Genomic DNA, 12897 nt, shown 5'->3' with positions numbered 1-12897 from the left:
TAAAAAAGGAGGGGAAGCAGAGTAAAGGGAGGGAGAGTAATTCAATTATCTTGTTTGAAAGTTTTTTAAGGAAAGAGGGGGAGGGATTTAGAGGAGTTTCAACTACCTCTAACCTCTCATTTTTAATCCCTCCAAATTGGAGAGATTTGAAGGGAGAGTAGAGTAAATAAATTATTGACCAAATGAATTCTCCAATTTACCTTTTTTAAATTAACAAAATTACAAACCAATTATATAAATAATCTTTGTTTGTTTGCTGAAAAAATTTCACAAATTCTCAAACAATGCAACCAGCTCAACTCAATTCAATTCACACAATTCACCATACCAAACCAAAAATTACCGCATCAGAGCGAGAGGGTTCCAGATATCAATAGTCCCATCGACCAAACCACCGGCAACGAGATCGAGCAAGAACTTTTCCGCACCGGATGAAGAATTGCAAACGAGGCGACACAGCTGGAAGTTGATCGGAGAGAAATTCACGGTTCAAAACTGTAATCGGAAGTTGATCGAAGCTAGGTTTTTCTCAAAAGGTCATGATGCTTCGGCGAGTGTCAGTGGTCCGATAATGAGCAAAGATACGGTGGAGTATCGGTCACCGAGAGACGCTGACGGATACAGTGTGGCTCCGAAAGCTCGTTTGGTGGTGTACAAAGTTTGCTCGAAGAACTCAGGTTGCTTCGATCCGATATTCTCTCCGCCTTCGACGCTGCCGTTAAGGACGACATTGATGTAATCTCGATCTCAATCTGAGGCAGCGACGGCATTTCATCACCGACCCGATCACAATCGGATCTCATGGCGCCGTTTCACGAGGAATAATTTGGACCTGATCACATCGGAAATTGGAGGAGGTTTTTTTCTAAATTTTTTATTATAATTTTTTTGAGGTAATAAAAATTATTTTATAATAGCTAATAGTAGTGTGTGTGTGTATATATATATATATATATATTTTTTTTTTTTATAGGAGTAGTTTTATACTTTTATTAGTGGTATTTGATAGAATGAGAATGTTGATTAAATTTCTGACCGTTTTATTAAAAAAAAAAAAAAGAATGTTGATTAAATAATTTTTTAATCTAACAAATTAATCATAGACCAATGTTGAAAGTTCATTTTCAAATAGGGGTAAATTTGTCTATTTAAATCATTTCCTCTCATTTCCATCCTAGTTTTTAGAACATCCAAACAAGAAGGAGGGTTAATTACTTTCTTCTCCTTTACTAATTTTAAAAAATCCAAACAAGGTAGAGGGAAACCATTCCCCTTTACTCTCATTCCCACTACTCTCCTCCTCTTTACTCCCCTCTACTCTCCTCCCTCTCTAAACTTCCAAACAGGCCATTAATTTACCCAACCGAAAAGTTAAAATCTAACATGATAGATTCTCCCCAAATGGAAGAGAACAAATTATTTATACATCACCACCAAACACAACTTGTAGAGCTGCAACTAAATATAGCTATTATTCGTGACTACACTACAATATCGATCAGATGCTTGTGCGCGCAGATCGTTAACAATTTCTAGTGCAGAAACAACGGCGGCGGAATCCTCTGCATTTGCCACCAAAGAAACCTTCATTCCTGCACACCATAGCACAGTTGTGGTGACTCAAGCATGCACCATGGAACTTGTGGCTCTTTGACTCGCAAAGTCTTGCCTCTGTTGGCAACACCATCTCTTCTGATATCATAAACCCATACACGAACCACGTTTTAGAATCACTAATTAAGAAGTAATTTAAATATTTATTTATTAAATCATTGAATTACATCAATCAAATTCTTTACTATGTAAATTATAATTATGGTAAAATTTGTTATAGGTTTTAATATTTTCCATAAAATAAAGGGCTAAATTAAAGAGAGTCATATACGAGAAGCCAAGGGAATGAACAGCAACATGAGAAGCCCAAGTGACTTCTTCCCCATGATATTCTTGCACTCTTGAGCCTAACTCCTCCACTTAAAAATAATTCTAGCTACAACTACACAATTGAAGCACGGGTGGGTTATGGGGTTGTGCATGTGCGTGCCCTGCCATTTATATAGTAGAATTCAGAACGACACGTACTGTTCTTCGTGTCAGAAAGCCAGATAGAGAGTGAGGTGACGGTGCATATGCTTCAAATTAAAAGGTGGGTAATAAAGATGGCATCGATCACGTGAATTCAACTAGCAAGACAAGACTCAAGAGTATTGTTGTCAAAACGTAATTCCGTCACGAGGACTGATTTGGTGGTGCCGGTTTGGCGTTTGTGAGTTGGTTTCGTAAGCAATGCACAATCTTTTTTTTCTTTTTTTAAATATTTATTTTATTTTACCTTTTAACTTGTTTATATAAAATTCTGTTACCAAATATTTCAAACAATCTAAAATAAATATTTATCATCAAAATCATATCTCTAAAGTAGCATGATAAGATGCCCCCAATTTCACATAGACATAGTTATTTAGTATAAATTCACTTCTCTCTCATCTTTAAATTAGAAAAAAAAAAAAAACCAACCTTCACGTCTCACCTACGAATTCTATAGCTTCAAAAAGATGATGAGAAGTCCAATTTGGGGTACAAAGTGCAAAAGAGGAGTTGATTTATTTGGCGTCTTTCACATGATACTACAATAGAAAACGCAATGTCCAAGGTTACTGTAACTAAAGCGTGTGTATATACAAAATGTGTATTAATTTGCTGCGTGTGCGGTGTGCAATATGCCATGCGTTCTGCGCGCACACAAATATATATATATATATAGACACACTTTAGTCACAATATTGTTTATCAGGATGCATTTTCTTCTGCTGTTCCTTTTTAGTTGATTTTTTTTTAATTTTTTTTTTATGCAAATCTTTGACTTATATTCAAACAAATGAAATTGAAGTACAACAGAGAATACACTTGAATAAAACTACCAACTACATTCATCTTGAATCATCCCCAGCATATCAGTAGGAAAATCACCCACCCACACCTGAGAATCCTTCTTCATTCTAGCACGTGTAGCAAGCTCATGGGCAGCTCTGTTGTACTCCCTTTTCACATGTTTTATCTTCCAACTTGTGAATGCACTCAGCAAGTCAATAATTCCTTGGTATAGATGCCCAAGATTACCTTCCACTAACCTTTCATTAATCTCAGACACAGTTGATGCAGCATCAGACTCAACAATTATTTGGGTGCGCTTCAAATCTCTAGCAAGTAAAATTCCAGCCTCCACAACAAGAGCTTCCACTTCTTCAACCGAAAATTGGCCTTGAAAATATTTACTACATGCTACTTTAATTGCTCCCTCAGAGTCTCTAATAATAGCCCCAACACTAGAATTTCTCCCATACACAGAAGTAGCACCATCTACATTTATTTTGCAAAAACCAGCCGGCGGTGGTATTCAGCAATTATTTTCTACAACTTGAAATTTGTTCAAGGCCGCCCTTGCGTTCCAAATTCATGAAGGCATCTGTTCTAACAATGTTTATATAATTTTTTGGGACATCTTTTATTAATGATTCATTGGACTTCTTTTCATGTCATATCATGATTATGCAGTTGAATTCTATATGTTTTTGTTATTTATTTATTTATTGGTGGGTGAATGGGGTTTATTTATGTTGTTCCCTTTTCCCTATTCTTTTTATTTTTTATTTTGAATATTAGATGTTATATCTCTACCCATTGATGTAACATGTACATAGAATTGTGTATCTATTTGTAACTACGTTTTCACCAAATACTTTATGTAAGGAATCAATAAAATATTTGACTACCTTTAGTCATATTCTCATTATTTTGATTCATTGATAATACCATTGAAGAGCACAGTTAGCCTTCCTTTATTCTAGCACTATAATGGGCATAGACTACATTACAAAAAAGAAAAAAGAAAAAAGACTTGGGTTACATTTTGATCATTTCAGGGCTTCTATTTTTTTTACGTGGGTTACATGTTCTATATATTCTTAACAATCAAGTCAATTTTCATGTCAATTGGATGTTATTTACTATTTGATCCATTTACTCATTTTTTAAGTATTATTTTAAAGTACAAAAACTTGAATTTAAAAAATTAGTTGATGACATGACTATTAATTTTTGATCACCTTGAAATTTTGCAAGCATAAAGAACATACAAAGATAATGTAATTTAAAAGTTGATTTGTCATATATATACACACGCGCGCACACACACACACACACTCACACTACTCTCATCACACACGCTCCGCAAGGGCGATAAAACTCTTTTTTTATTTTGAGTTTAATGTAATTTTTCAATTTGAATTTATCTATTAGTGAGGTTACACAGGAAGAAATTTTTAAGAAACTAAAATTTAAGATTTGAAATAGAGTAAACTGTTGGGTTTAGTGTGTGCTAATTTCTAGGAAAAAAATATATCAAACGTTCGTGAAATATATTTATACTATTATTTAAGGGGTTTTCCTTTTTTGGCCGGATTTTTTTTGTTCCAAAATACCCTTACACCCCTAGATTTAGGTAGAGACAAAACTAAAGGATAGTCTAGTAAAAATACATGTCTAACTTGCACTAAAACATTGCCTACAAAATAGGAACACTCTTCCATTTACCCATTTCTTCAAAGTAACTATACGTTTATTGTTTTTTAAAAAAAATAGAAAAATAAGTCAAACAACCCACGTTGTTGCTGTTTTTTTCCTGGAAAAAAAAAATCCATGTTTATCCAAAAATAAAACTAAAAAAAAAATAGTTATAAAAAAAACTAAACTAAATAGATATATACACTTTTTTTTTTGATAAGTTGATACATCTTTAACTCCCACTAAAACGTTACCTACAAAACATGACCACTCTCCTGATGGTTTTCAAACTGCTCTTTTTTTTTTTTTCTTTCTCTTTTTTTGTAAAGGTTAATAATTTGCATCCATTATAATTTGCATCACACCCCTAAATTTTTTGTAATTGAAAAATGTAGTAATTTCAGATTATAATGAATTTAAATTATTAATTTTAACAAAAAAAAAAATAGAAGAGCTTCTGAGCACGTGTGTGGTCAAAGGCTAGTTTAAATAAAGAGTGTGCTAAATTTTAGGAAAAAAAATTCTTTGGTAGTTTTTTATTTTTCAATTTTGTTGAATTACAATTTTAACCATATTATTTATTTTTTAAGAATACAAATTTTCTAATTAGATTAGAGGTATTTTTGAAAGTTTTTAAAAACATAACTAACTTTTTGAATCCTCTTAATATATATATATATATATATATATATATATATATATATATATATGTATGTATGTATGTATGTATGTATGTATGTATGTATGTATGTGTTACAAGTCATAAATTAATGTGTTATTTTGATGTGACTTAAAAATGATTAAAATAGTTGATTTACTTTACATATAACTATTAAAGTTTCATGTGACTCACTAACTCTTAATTTTAATTTGATTTATTTACATATAATTTAAGTCGTGCATTGTACGAGCATAATATAATGGATATAAACAAAGGAACGTGACCATTTACAATATGTCACTTCAACAAATTATAGAAAAAGTTGGGAAAAAAGTTGTGTTGTTAGACTTGATGACTTTTACAAATATGAAAATGCAAATTTTGTCACATTACTTAAAATTTTAAATGACATAACACATTTTATATAGTCAAATCCAATAAATAAAATATTGGACAATGAAATAAACGATCTCAATTTCCCAAAGTGAGTCATTATTATAAAATTGAATGATTACTATATATAGGGCTGGATTACATTTGGCATGGGTGTCGGGGAGGAGATTTGATTTGGGAGAGATTGGATAGGAGTGTGGTGAATTATGAGTGGTTAGCTAAATTCCCTACTGGTAGGGTGAAGCATTTATATTGTTTTACTTCAGATCATAGACCAATTCTTTTGCCCCTTGATTACGATGGAGAACAACAAAAATGGAGATGGAAACCGTTTCGTTTTGAGGCCATGTGGGTGTCTGATCTAGATTTTACAGAAGTAATTTCTAGGGCATGGGACGGTGCTCCCATCGTACACCCATGTTCAAGGAAACTAAGAAACTTCAGAGATGTAAGAAATGATTAAAAGCTTGGGATCGAGACCATTTTGGTAATGTGAAGAAAAATATACAGCAGATAAAAGAAAGGCTTTGAAGAGCAGAGGAGGTTTTGGCAAGGATTGGGGTTTTTGATGAGGTGGCTCGTTTAAAATTTGAGTTGAATGTGCTTCTTGATAAGGAGGAAAAGATGTAGCGATAGAGATCCCGGATTCAATGGCTAAAGAATGGTGATCAGAACACTAAATTCTTCCATGGGTTAGCTACCTAGAAAAAAGGAGGAATTTCATTAAGGGGTTGAGAGATGAGAATGGTGTTTGGTAGGAAGATGAGGAGGTGGTTTTGGATTTGTTCAATAGCTTTTACACTTAGCTGTTTACCTCTTCCACTCCACAAGATTTAGAGCGTGTGCTAGATGGGGTTCAAACCGTGGTTTATGAGGAGATGAGGGCTGATATGGCTCGTCCTTACACTAGTAAGGAGGTGGGTGCTGTGATCAAGGAGATGGCTCCACTTAAAGTTCCAGGTCTGGATGGTATGCCCCCTTTATTTTTCCGAACCTATTGGACTGATGTTGGTATGGATATTACTTAGGCTGTTTTATCTAGTTTAAATTTGGGTTCAATTCTGAAGTCTTTTAATCATAATTTTATTATTTTAATTCCCAAAGTTCAAAATCCGGAAAGAGTGATAGAATTTAGACCCATAAGCCTATGTAGTGTGCTGTATAAAATTGCTAGTAAGGTGATTGTTGACCGTCTCAAACCTTGGCTTAATTCTATAATTTCAGAAACCCAGAGTGCTTATATTGCTGATAGATTGATTACTGATACTATCTTGATAGCATTTGAATCTTTACATCATATGAAGACTAATTGTACAAGAAATACTGGTTTTATGGCTCTGAAGCTGGATATGAGTAAAGCTTATGATAGAGTGGAGTGGCTTTTTCTTGAAAGAATCCTTCTTAAAATGGGTTTTCAAGATTCTTGGGTGGCTTTGATTATATAATGCATTACCACAGTAACGTATTCTATTTTGGTGAATGCTGAACCTAAGGGCTTGATTAAGCCGTCAAGGGGATTAAGGCAAGGGGATCCTCTCTCCCCATATCTATTCCTGTTTTGTGTAGCAGGGTTGAATGCTTTGCTTAGTGGTGTTGTTGTTAGAGGAGAAATTCAGGGTTTTTCAATCTGTAGAAATAGGCTTATACTAACTCACTCGTTTTTTGTAGATGATTGTCTGTTATTTTGCAGATCTACCTTGGAGGAGTGCGCTAAAATTAGGAGTTATTAGCTTATTATAAGATTGCTTATTGTTAAATGATTAATAAGGAGAAAATGAAACTCTTCTTTAGCAAAAACACATCCGAGCAAACCAAAGAAGCTATCAAGGTGGCGTTCAATGTCTTGGTCATTCAACATTATGAGAAGTATATGGGGTTACCTTCTTTTATTGGCAGGAATAAGATAGACTACTTTTCTCAAATAAAAGAACAAATTTGGAAAAGAATGCAGGGATGGAAAGAGAAGCTTCTATCCTAGGCAGGTAAAGAAGTTATGATTAAGGCTGTGTTTCAATCTATCCCTGCATATTCAATGAGTGTCTTCAAGTTACCGGTTGGACTGTGAAATGATATTGAGGCAATGATTCATAAATTTTGGTGGGGTAATGGAGAGTCCAAGAAGATCAATTGGCGGTCTTTGTGTTCTTCAAAGTCCATTGGAGGTATGGGGTTTTGGGATTTTCAAAAGTTTAATAATGCTTTGTTAGCTAAGCAGGTTTGGCGATTTGTTAATCACAAAGATACTCTCTTATATAGAGTCTTTAGCGCCAAATATTTTTCGAATAGTTGTATTCTTGAAGCTCGGGTTCATCCAAAATGTTCTTATGCATGGAGGAGCATTCTGCAAGCTAGGGACGTTACTGACAAAGGAACTACTTGGAGGGTTGGAGATGGTTAGAAAATTTATGTGTGGAAGCACCGGTGGCAACTTGATCCTTCATACAATATAATTAATTCCCCTAGAGATGCCTCGATGGTGGTTCGAGTTTGTGATTTGTTCTTTCCTAACACAAGAGTATGGGATCCCGATAAACTAGAGAGTTGTTTCTTTCCTTGGGAGGCTAAGATGGTTCGTCGAATACAAGTACCCGAGACTTGGAGTGAAGATATTTTGATTTGGCCTCATACCACAGATGGTGACTATAGTGTGCGTAGTGCTTATTATTTGTCAATTGAGGAGGATGGTCAGGGCTTGCTAAGTTCATCCTCTTCAGGTGATTCTAAAAAGTTTTGGAAGAGACTTTGGAAGATTCGGGTTCCTAATAGAATTTGGCATTTTCTTTGGCGAGCTGTTAAAGATTCCCTGCCCATGAAACAGAACTTGAATACATGGCATGTATTGGTGAATGTTACCTATGATCGCTGCGATGATCACCTCGAGACTATCTTGCATTGCCTCTAGTTATGTGATGAGGCACGCTCGGTTTGGTGGTCTGACCCAAGCTTCCAATTTTTACACCGGAAGAAATTTCATTCCTTTTATGATCTGGTGGAGGTATTGCTTAATGAAGGGTTGAGCTATAGGGTTGCTTTGTTTACTACGATTGCTTGGGGATTATGGTAAAGGTGGTGGTTGTGCGAAGGAGTTAGTTAAAGAGTTTTTTGAGGTGCATAACTTAGACTTGCCAGTGCCGATTCCTCGTCCTCGTGCTTGCTGGTGTCCTCCTCAGCTTGGATGTTATAAGGCAAATATGGATGCTGCTAAGTTTGTCGACTTGGATTGTACAGGTATTGGGGTGGTGTTTCGGAACCATGAGGGCTATGTCATTGCTGCACTGAGTTAGTGTATTCCCTTATCCCAGTCAGTTGAGATGGCTGAAGCATTAGCAGTGAGGCGAGTAGTGGTCTTTGCACAAGAGCTTAGCTTGACAAATGTGATTATTGAAGGGGACTGCCTTAGGGTGATTCACGCTTTGGTTGACTCAAGTCGGTGCAAAACGTTGTTTGGTCAGGTGACTGAGGAAACCAAGAGGCTTGGGGAGTCACTTCGGCTGTGTCAATTCTTGCATGTTAGACGAGACGTTAACAGGTTGGCTCATGCCTTAGCTAGAAGAGTAGTTTCATCTGCAGATACTGTTGTTTGGGTAGAACTACCTAGTGATTTGGATGATGTATTCCAATATGATTTTACTCTTTTTTTAATAATATTTCTCTTATCTTTTTCTCCAAAAAAAAAAAATGAATGTATGTATGGTATGGTTAAACAATATGGTTATGTAATGGAGAGAATCTCTTATGAGATATCTCTCTCATAGTATACTGAACCCAGATATGTGGAACCCACTTGAGATTGATAAAATGGAAGGATTATATGTCAGCATTGTAGGGGTAAAAATTTATTCAGCCAATTATTTAGTGACAAATATTAAATTTATGTCACTAAAGTAAATTAAAAAGAAATTAAGATTGGCAAATTAAAATTTTCCACATGTCATGTGGGCTTACAAGATAAATATAAATTTATTTAATTATATTTTTTTCTAATTATTTTTATTAAAATAAATAAAAGTAGAGATAATAATTTATCTACAAAAAAAAAACAAGTCTTAGAGGGACTCTCTAATTTTGGGCCAATCAGAAATCATTACTTATTCTCAATGAGATCAATTTAAAGCGAGACCTATCCCTAGAAAAACCACAATATATGCAAGGCACCCATCTCTTATTCTACAAAAAAATAAAATAAAATAAACACCAAAATTCTGTAGAAATTCTACCTCAACAATATTTAAAGAACATTTGAAAAAATTCATTTGAATTTTTCTTCAAAGACTTGAAGTTCAATTGGAATCAAGCTCCTAAAACTTCCATCAACTTTCAAAAAGCCCCAAATCATCCTAGTTTTGCAAATCAAGTCTCTGAAGCCTCAAAGAACTTTCACTTAATGCTTTAAACTTAGGAACTCAAAGAACAACAAACTTTTAATTAACGAGGTCAAAACCAGAGATTCATTGCGAAGATTAGTTGATCCATCTTCCAACCAAAATAAAGAAGATTTCATGTTTGAATCAAGACTTCATCTGCAGAAATCATGGATTGAAAATTTTCTAGAATACTAAATAAGAGGATCTTTCTTGTGTAAAAGAATTAAATATAAAATTTTTACTCATTCATTGATAAATACAAATTCATATTGTGAAGTATTTTCAATTGTTTGATTTTCAAACTTAAGATTTTGTTTTTACAGGCATATGTATGGTATGTCATTTTAGGGCAACAGTATCTCATGAGGAAGTGATATGAAACCATCCTCTCACAGTATATGAGCCACCATTTGACAACATCTGCGACCTACACACATGAAATCTATACATATTGTGAGAATAAGGTTTCTAAGACCATCTCCATATTTTTTTCGACCCAACATATACTGTGGGAAAGAAATCTTATTAGATTGTCTCGTTAGATACAATTTTCATGCGAAAGCCTTGTGCATCATTTAATTTAGCAGTTGCATGATGTTGTAGCGAAATTTTAATTAAATTAATCACGGCGAAGTTTATAATAAGTGTGTGTTTAGAATAGTTTATTTTTATTGATTTATTTTATTTATAAAAAAAGTTAAATAAAAGAAAAAATATATTTTAAAACGTAAACTGTAAAAAGAAAATTATTGGGAAAAAAAATAAATTGACAATAATAAGAAGCAAATAGATGTCTAAAATAAAATAGTTGTTACTTCCTTGAGCAAGCAAGTCATGACTGGATGACACTTTACTCAACCGAAAAGCGAAAAGCGAAAAGCAATATGGGAGAGAACAATTTATTGCACATCACCACCACAAACTCTAGAGCTGCAACTAAAAAAAACTATTATTCGTCACTACAATCAAAAGCTCATGCAATTATATATGCTCTGCAAGCATATAGTTTCGTTGCAGTTGCACCGATTAACAAAGTCTAGTGCAGAAACAGCGGTGACGGAATCCTCTGCATCTACCACCAGAGAAACCTTCATTCCTGCACACCTGAGCACAGTTATGGTTACCCATGCATGCACCCTTGAACTTATGGCTCTGTGATTCGCAAACTCTTGCCTCAGTCGGCACCACCATCACTTCTGATATCATAAAAAACCCACACACAGTCACAGAAACCACATTTTAGTATTATTATAAGTGACCCAACAAATCAAATTTGGAAAAGAAATAAAATAGAGCGAATGTGTCACCTATCATTTAAAAAAAATGTCTAACAATCACATCTATTTATATATCGGTTAGTAAATATATATATATATATATATATATATATATATATATATATATATATATATTTCATAGTAAAATTTCTAATAGCTAGGTTTATTATTTTCCATAAGATGATGAACGAAAGAGAGTCTTACGAGAAGCCAAGACAATGAATAGCAGCATGAAAAGCCCAAGTGACTTCCTCTCCATGATGTTTCTTAGTTTTCTTCTTTAGCCTAACTCCTCTACTGAAATTAATTCTAGAAACGTACTACAGAATTGAAGCACAGCTGGTTTTTGGAGTTGTGTCCTGCCATTTATATAGCTGAATTCATAACGACACGTACTGTTCCTCGTGTCAGAGTCAGAGAGGCAGAGAAAGAGTGTGGTAAGTGGTGAGTGGTGGGCGGTGACGGTGCATAAATATATATATATATATATATATATATATATATATATATATATATATATATAGTACAAAAGCTCTGTTCTGTAAAATAGATCACGTGCGTGCTGCATGCAACTTAATTGCCAGAGCATGCATGGTTGTCACCGTCACGAGGACTGACTTAGTAGTGCCATGGTTTGGCGTTAGTGAGTTGGTCTTATATATATTGTAAGTAATGCACAATCTTTCATGGCAGTGAGAAGAATCAATCCGTTCACATGTAATTGCCAGGGACCTTAATTAATTTAATTTAATTATTATGCATGTAAGTTCCCTGATAATGAAATATTGGGTTGTCTACGTTATGGATGAAATAAATTTTTTAATAAATAATTATAATATGTTGTTAATCTTGCAATTTGAATTTTTTACTTTTTAAACTTCTAAGCATTTTGTATATGGAGAGATGTCAATTCAGTTACAAAAGTTTTGTCATGAATGAAATAGATTTGTATTTGTGCTTGCTTGGGTACAACGTTATCAAAGTTTTACAATATTTTCACCATAATTAAGGTGTAGTTGGTCAAAATAAAATAATAAAAGAATAGATTAGGACCTATAATAATTAAAAATAAGAGTGTTGTATATATATTGAAGGATATTGTTATGCCCATTAAATTTCTTTATATTAATCACTCCAAAATGAAAACAATATACATGTGGAGAGCGCTGATAAGAGGGGGAGATCCTAATTTTTGGATTTTTCTTTAGATTATGTGTCACGCCTCGAACTCAAAAGGGTCCAAAGCATAAGAAAAACATCTCAAAGGTACCTGTAGATTTTCTTCATTTGGCAATTCAATCCAAATAAAATCATATCAAGTACCAACATCAAGAATTATCATAATAATTCCATTAAATATACTATCAAAGTAAGTCAGAGCTCTATGTAATAAATACAATGACCATTTTTTTTTTTTTGAGAAACACACACACACACACACACACATATATATATATAGGGGAAGGGGGATGAGATAAGGGAATACAAAGACCATTGGTCATGAAAGAATGGAGGTCTGTATAAATAATTATATATCATCAACTTATCCCATTAGTGTAAATAAGGCATAACTGATAGGCCAAGAACGTATTGACCCTTTATGATAAATTAATTGATTAATTAGCCAAGTTTATTAATT

The 12897-nt window shown here is 33.8% G+C and overlaps 3 protein-coding genes across 3 annotated transcripts; all 3 read right to left on the bottom strand.

Moving 5' to 3' along the window:
• Window positions 1–1522: 1522 nt before the first annotated feature.
• LOC142630245 (defensin-like protein 1) lies at window positions 1523–1940 on the bottom strand. Its single transcript, XM_075804222.1, has 2 exons — window positions 1886–1940; window positions 1523–1692 (listed from the first exon to the last, which is right to left on the bottom strand). The coding sequence occupies exons 1-2, from the start codon at window positions 1938–1940 to the stop codon at window positions 1523–1525; spliced, it is 225 nt and encodes a 74-aa protein (XP_075660337.1).
• Window positions 1941–2917: 977 nt separating this feature from the next.
• Window positions 2918–4597, bottom strand: LOC142632547 (uncharacterized). Its single transcript, XM_075806928.1, has 2 exons — window positions 4594–4597; window positions 2918–3360 (listed from the first exon to the last, which is right to left on the bottom strand). Exons 1-2 carry the CDS (start codon window positions 4595–4597, stop codon window positions 2918–2920), a joined length of 447 nt encoding a protein of 148 aa, XP_075663043.1.
• Window positions 4598–10912: 6315 nt separating this feature from the next.
• Window positions 10913–11593, bottom strand: LOC142632241 (defensin-like protein 1). Its single transcript, XM_075806667.1, has 2 exons — window positions 11463–11593; window positions 10913–11177 (listed from the first exon to the last, which is right to left on the bottom strand). Exons 1-2 carry the CDS (start codon window positions 11515–11517, stop codon window positions 11008–11010), a joined length of 225 nt encoding a protein of 74 aa, XP_075662782.1. The 5' UTR covers window positions 11518–11593; the 3' UTR covers window positions 10913–11007.
• Window positions 11594–12897: the final 1304 nt, after the last annotated feature.

The sequence above is a fragment of the Castanea sativa genome, chromosome 4, assembly GCF_040712315.1.
Source record: "Castanea sativa cultivar Marrone di Chiusa Pesio chromosome 4, ASM4071231v1".
Lineage (NCBI taxonomy): Eukaryota > Viridiplantae > Streptophyta > Magnoliopsida > Fagales > Fagaceae > Castanea > Castanea sativa.
Note: the sequence above shows the minus strand (reverse complement) of the source record. Positions and strands in the feature narration are given on the sequence as shown.

What these genes read in the sequence shown, in the direction of transcription:
- LOC142630245 (XM_075804222.1), bottom strand. Translation starts at nt 1,940, where the DNA reads ATGGGGAAGAAGTCACTTGGGCTTCTCATGTTGCTGTTCATTCCCTTG. An exon ending in GTTCATTCCCTTGGCTTCTC is followed by an intron (nt 1,693 to 1,885) that starts GTATATGACTCT and finishes TTATGATATCAG; the next exon opens with AAGAGATGGTGTTGCCAACA.
- LOC142632241 (XM_075806667.1), bottom strand. Translation starts at nt 11,517, where the DNA reads ATGGAGAGGAAGTCACTTGGGCTTTTCATGCTGCTATTCATTGTCTTG. An exon ending in ATTCATTGTCTTGGCTTCTC is followed by an intron (nt 11,178 to 11,462) that starts GTAAGACTCTCT and finishes TTATGATATCAG; the next exon opens with AAGTGATGGTGGTGCCGACT.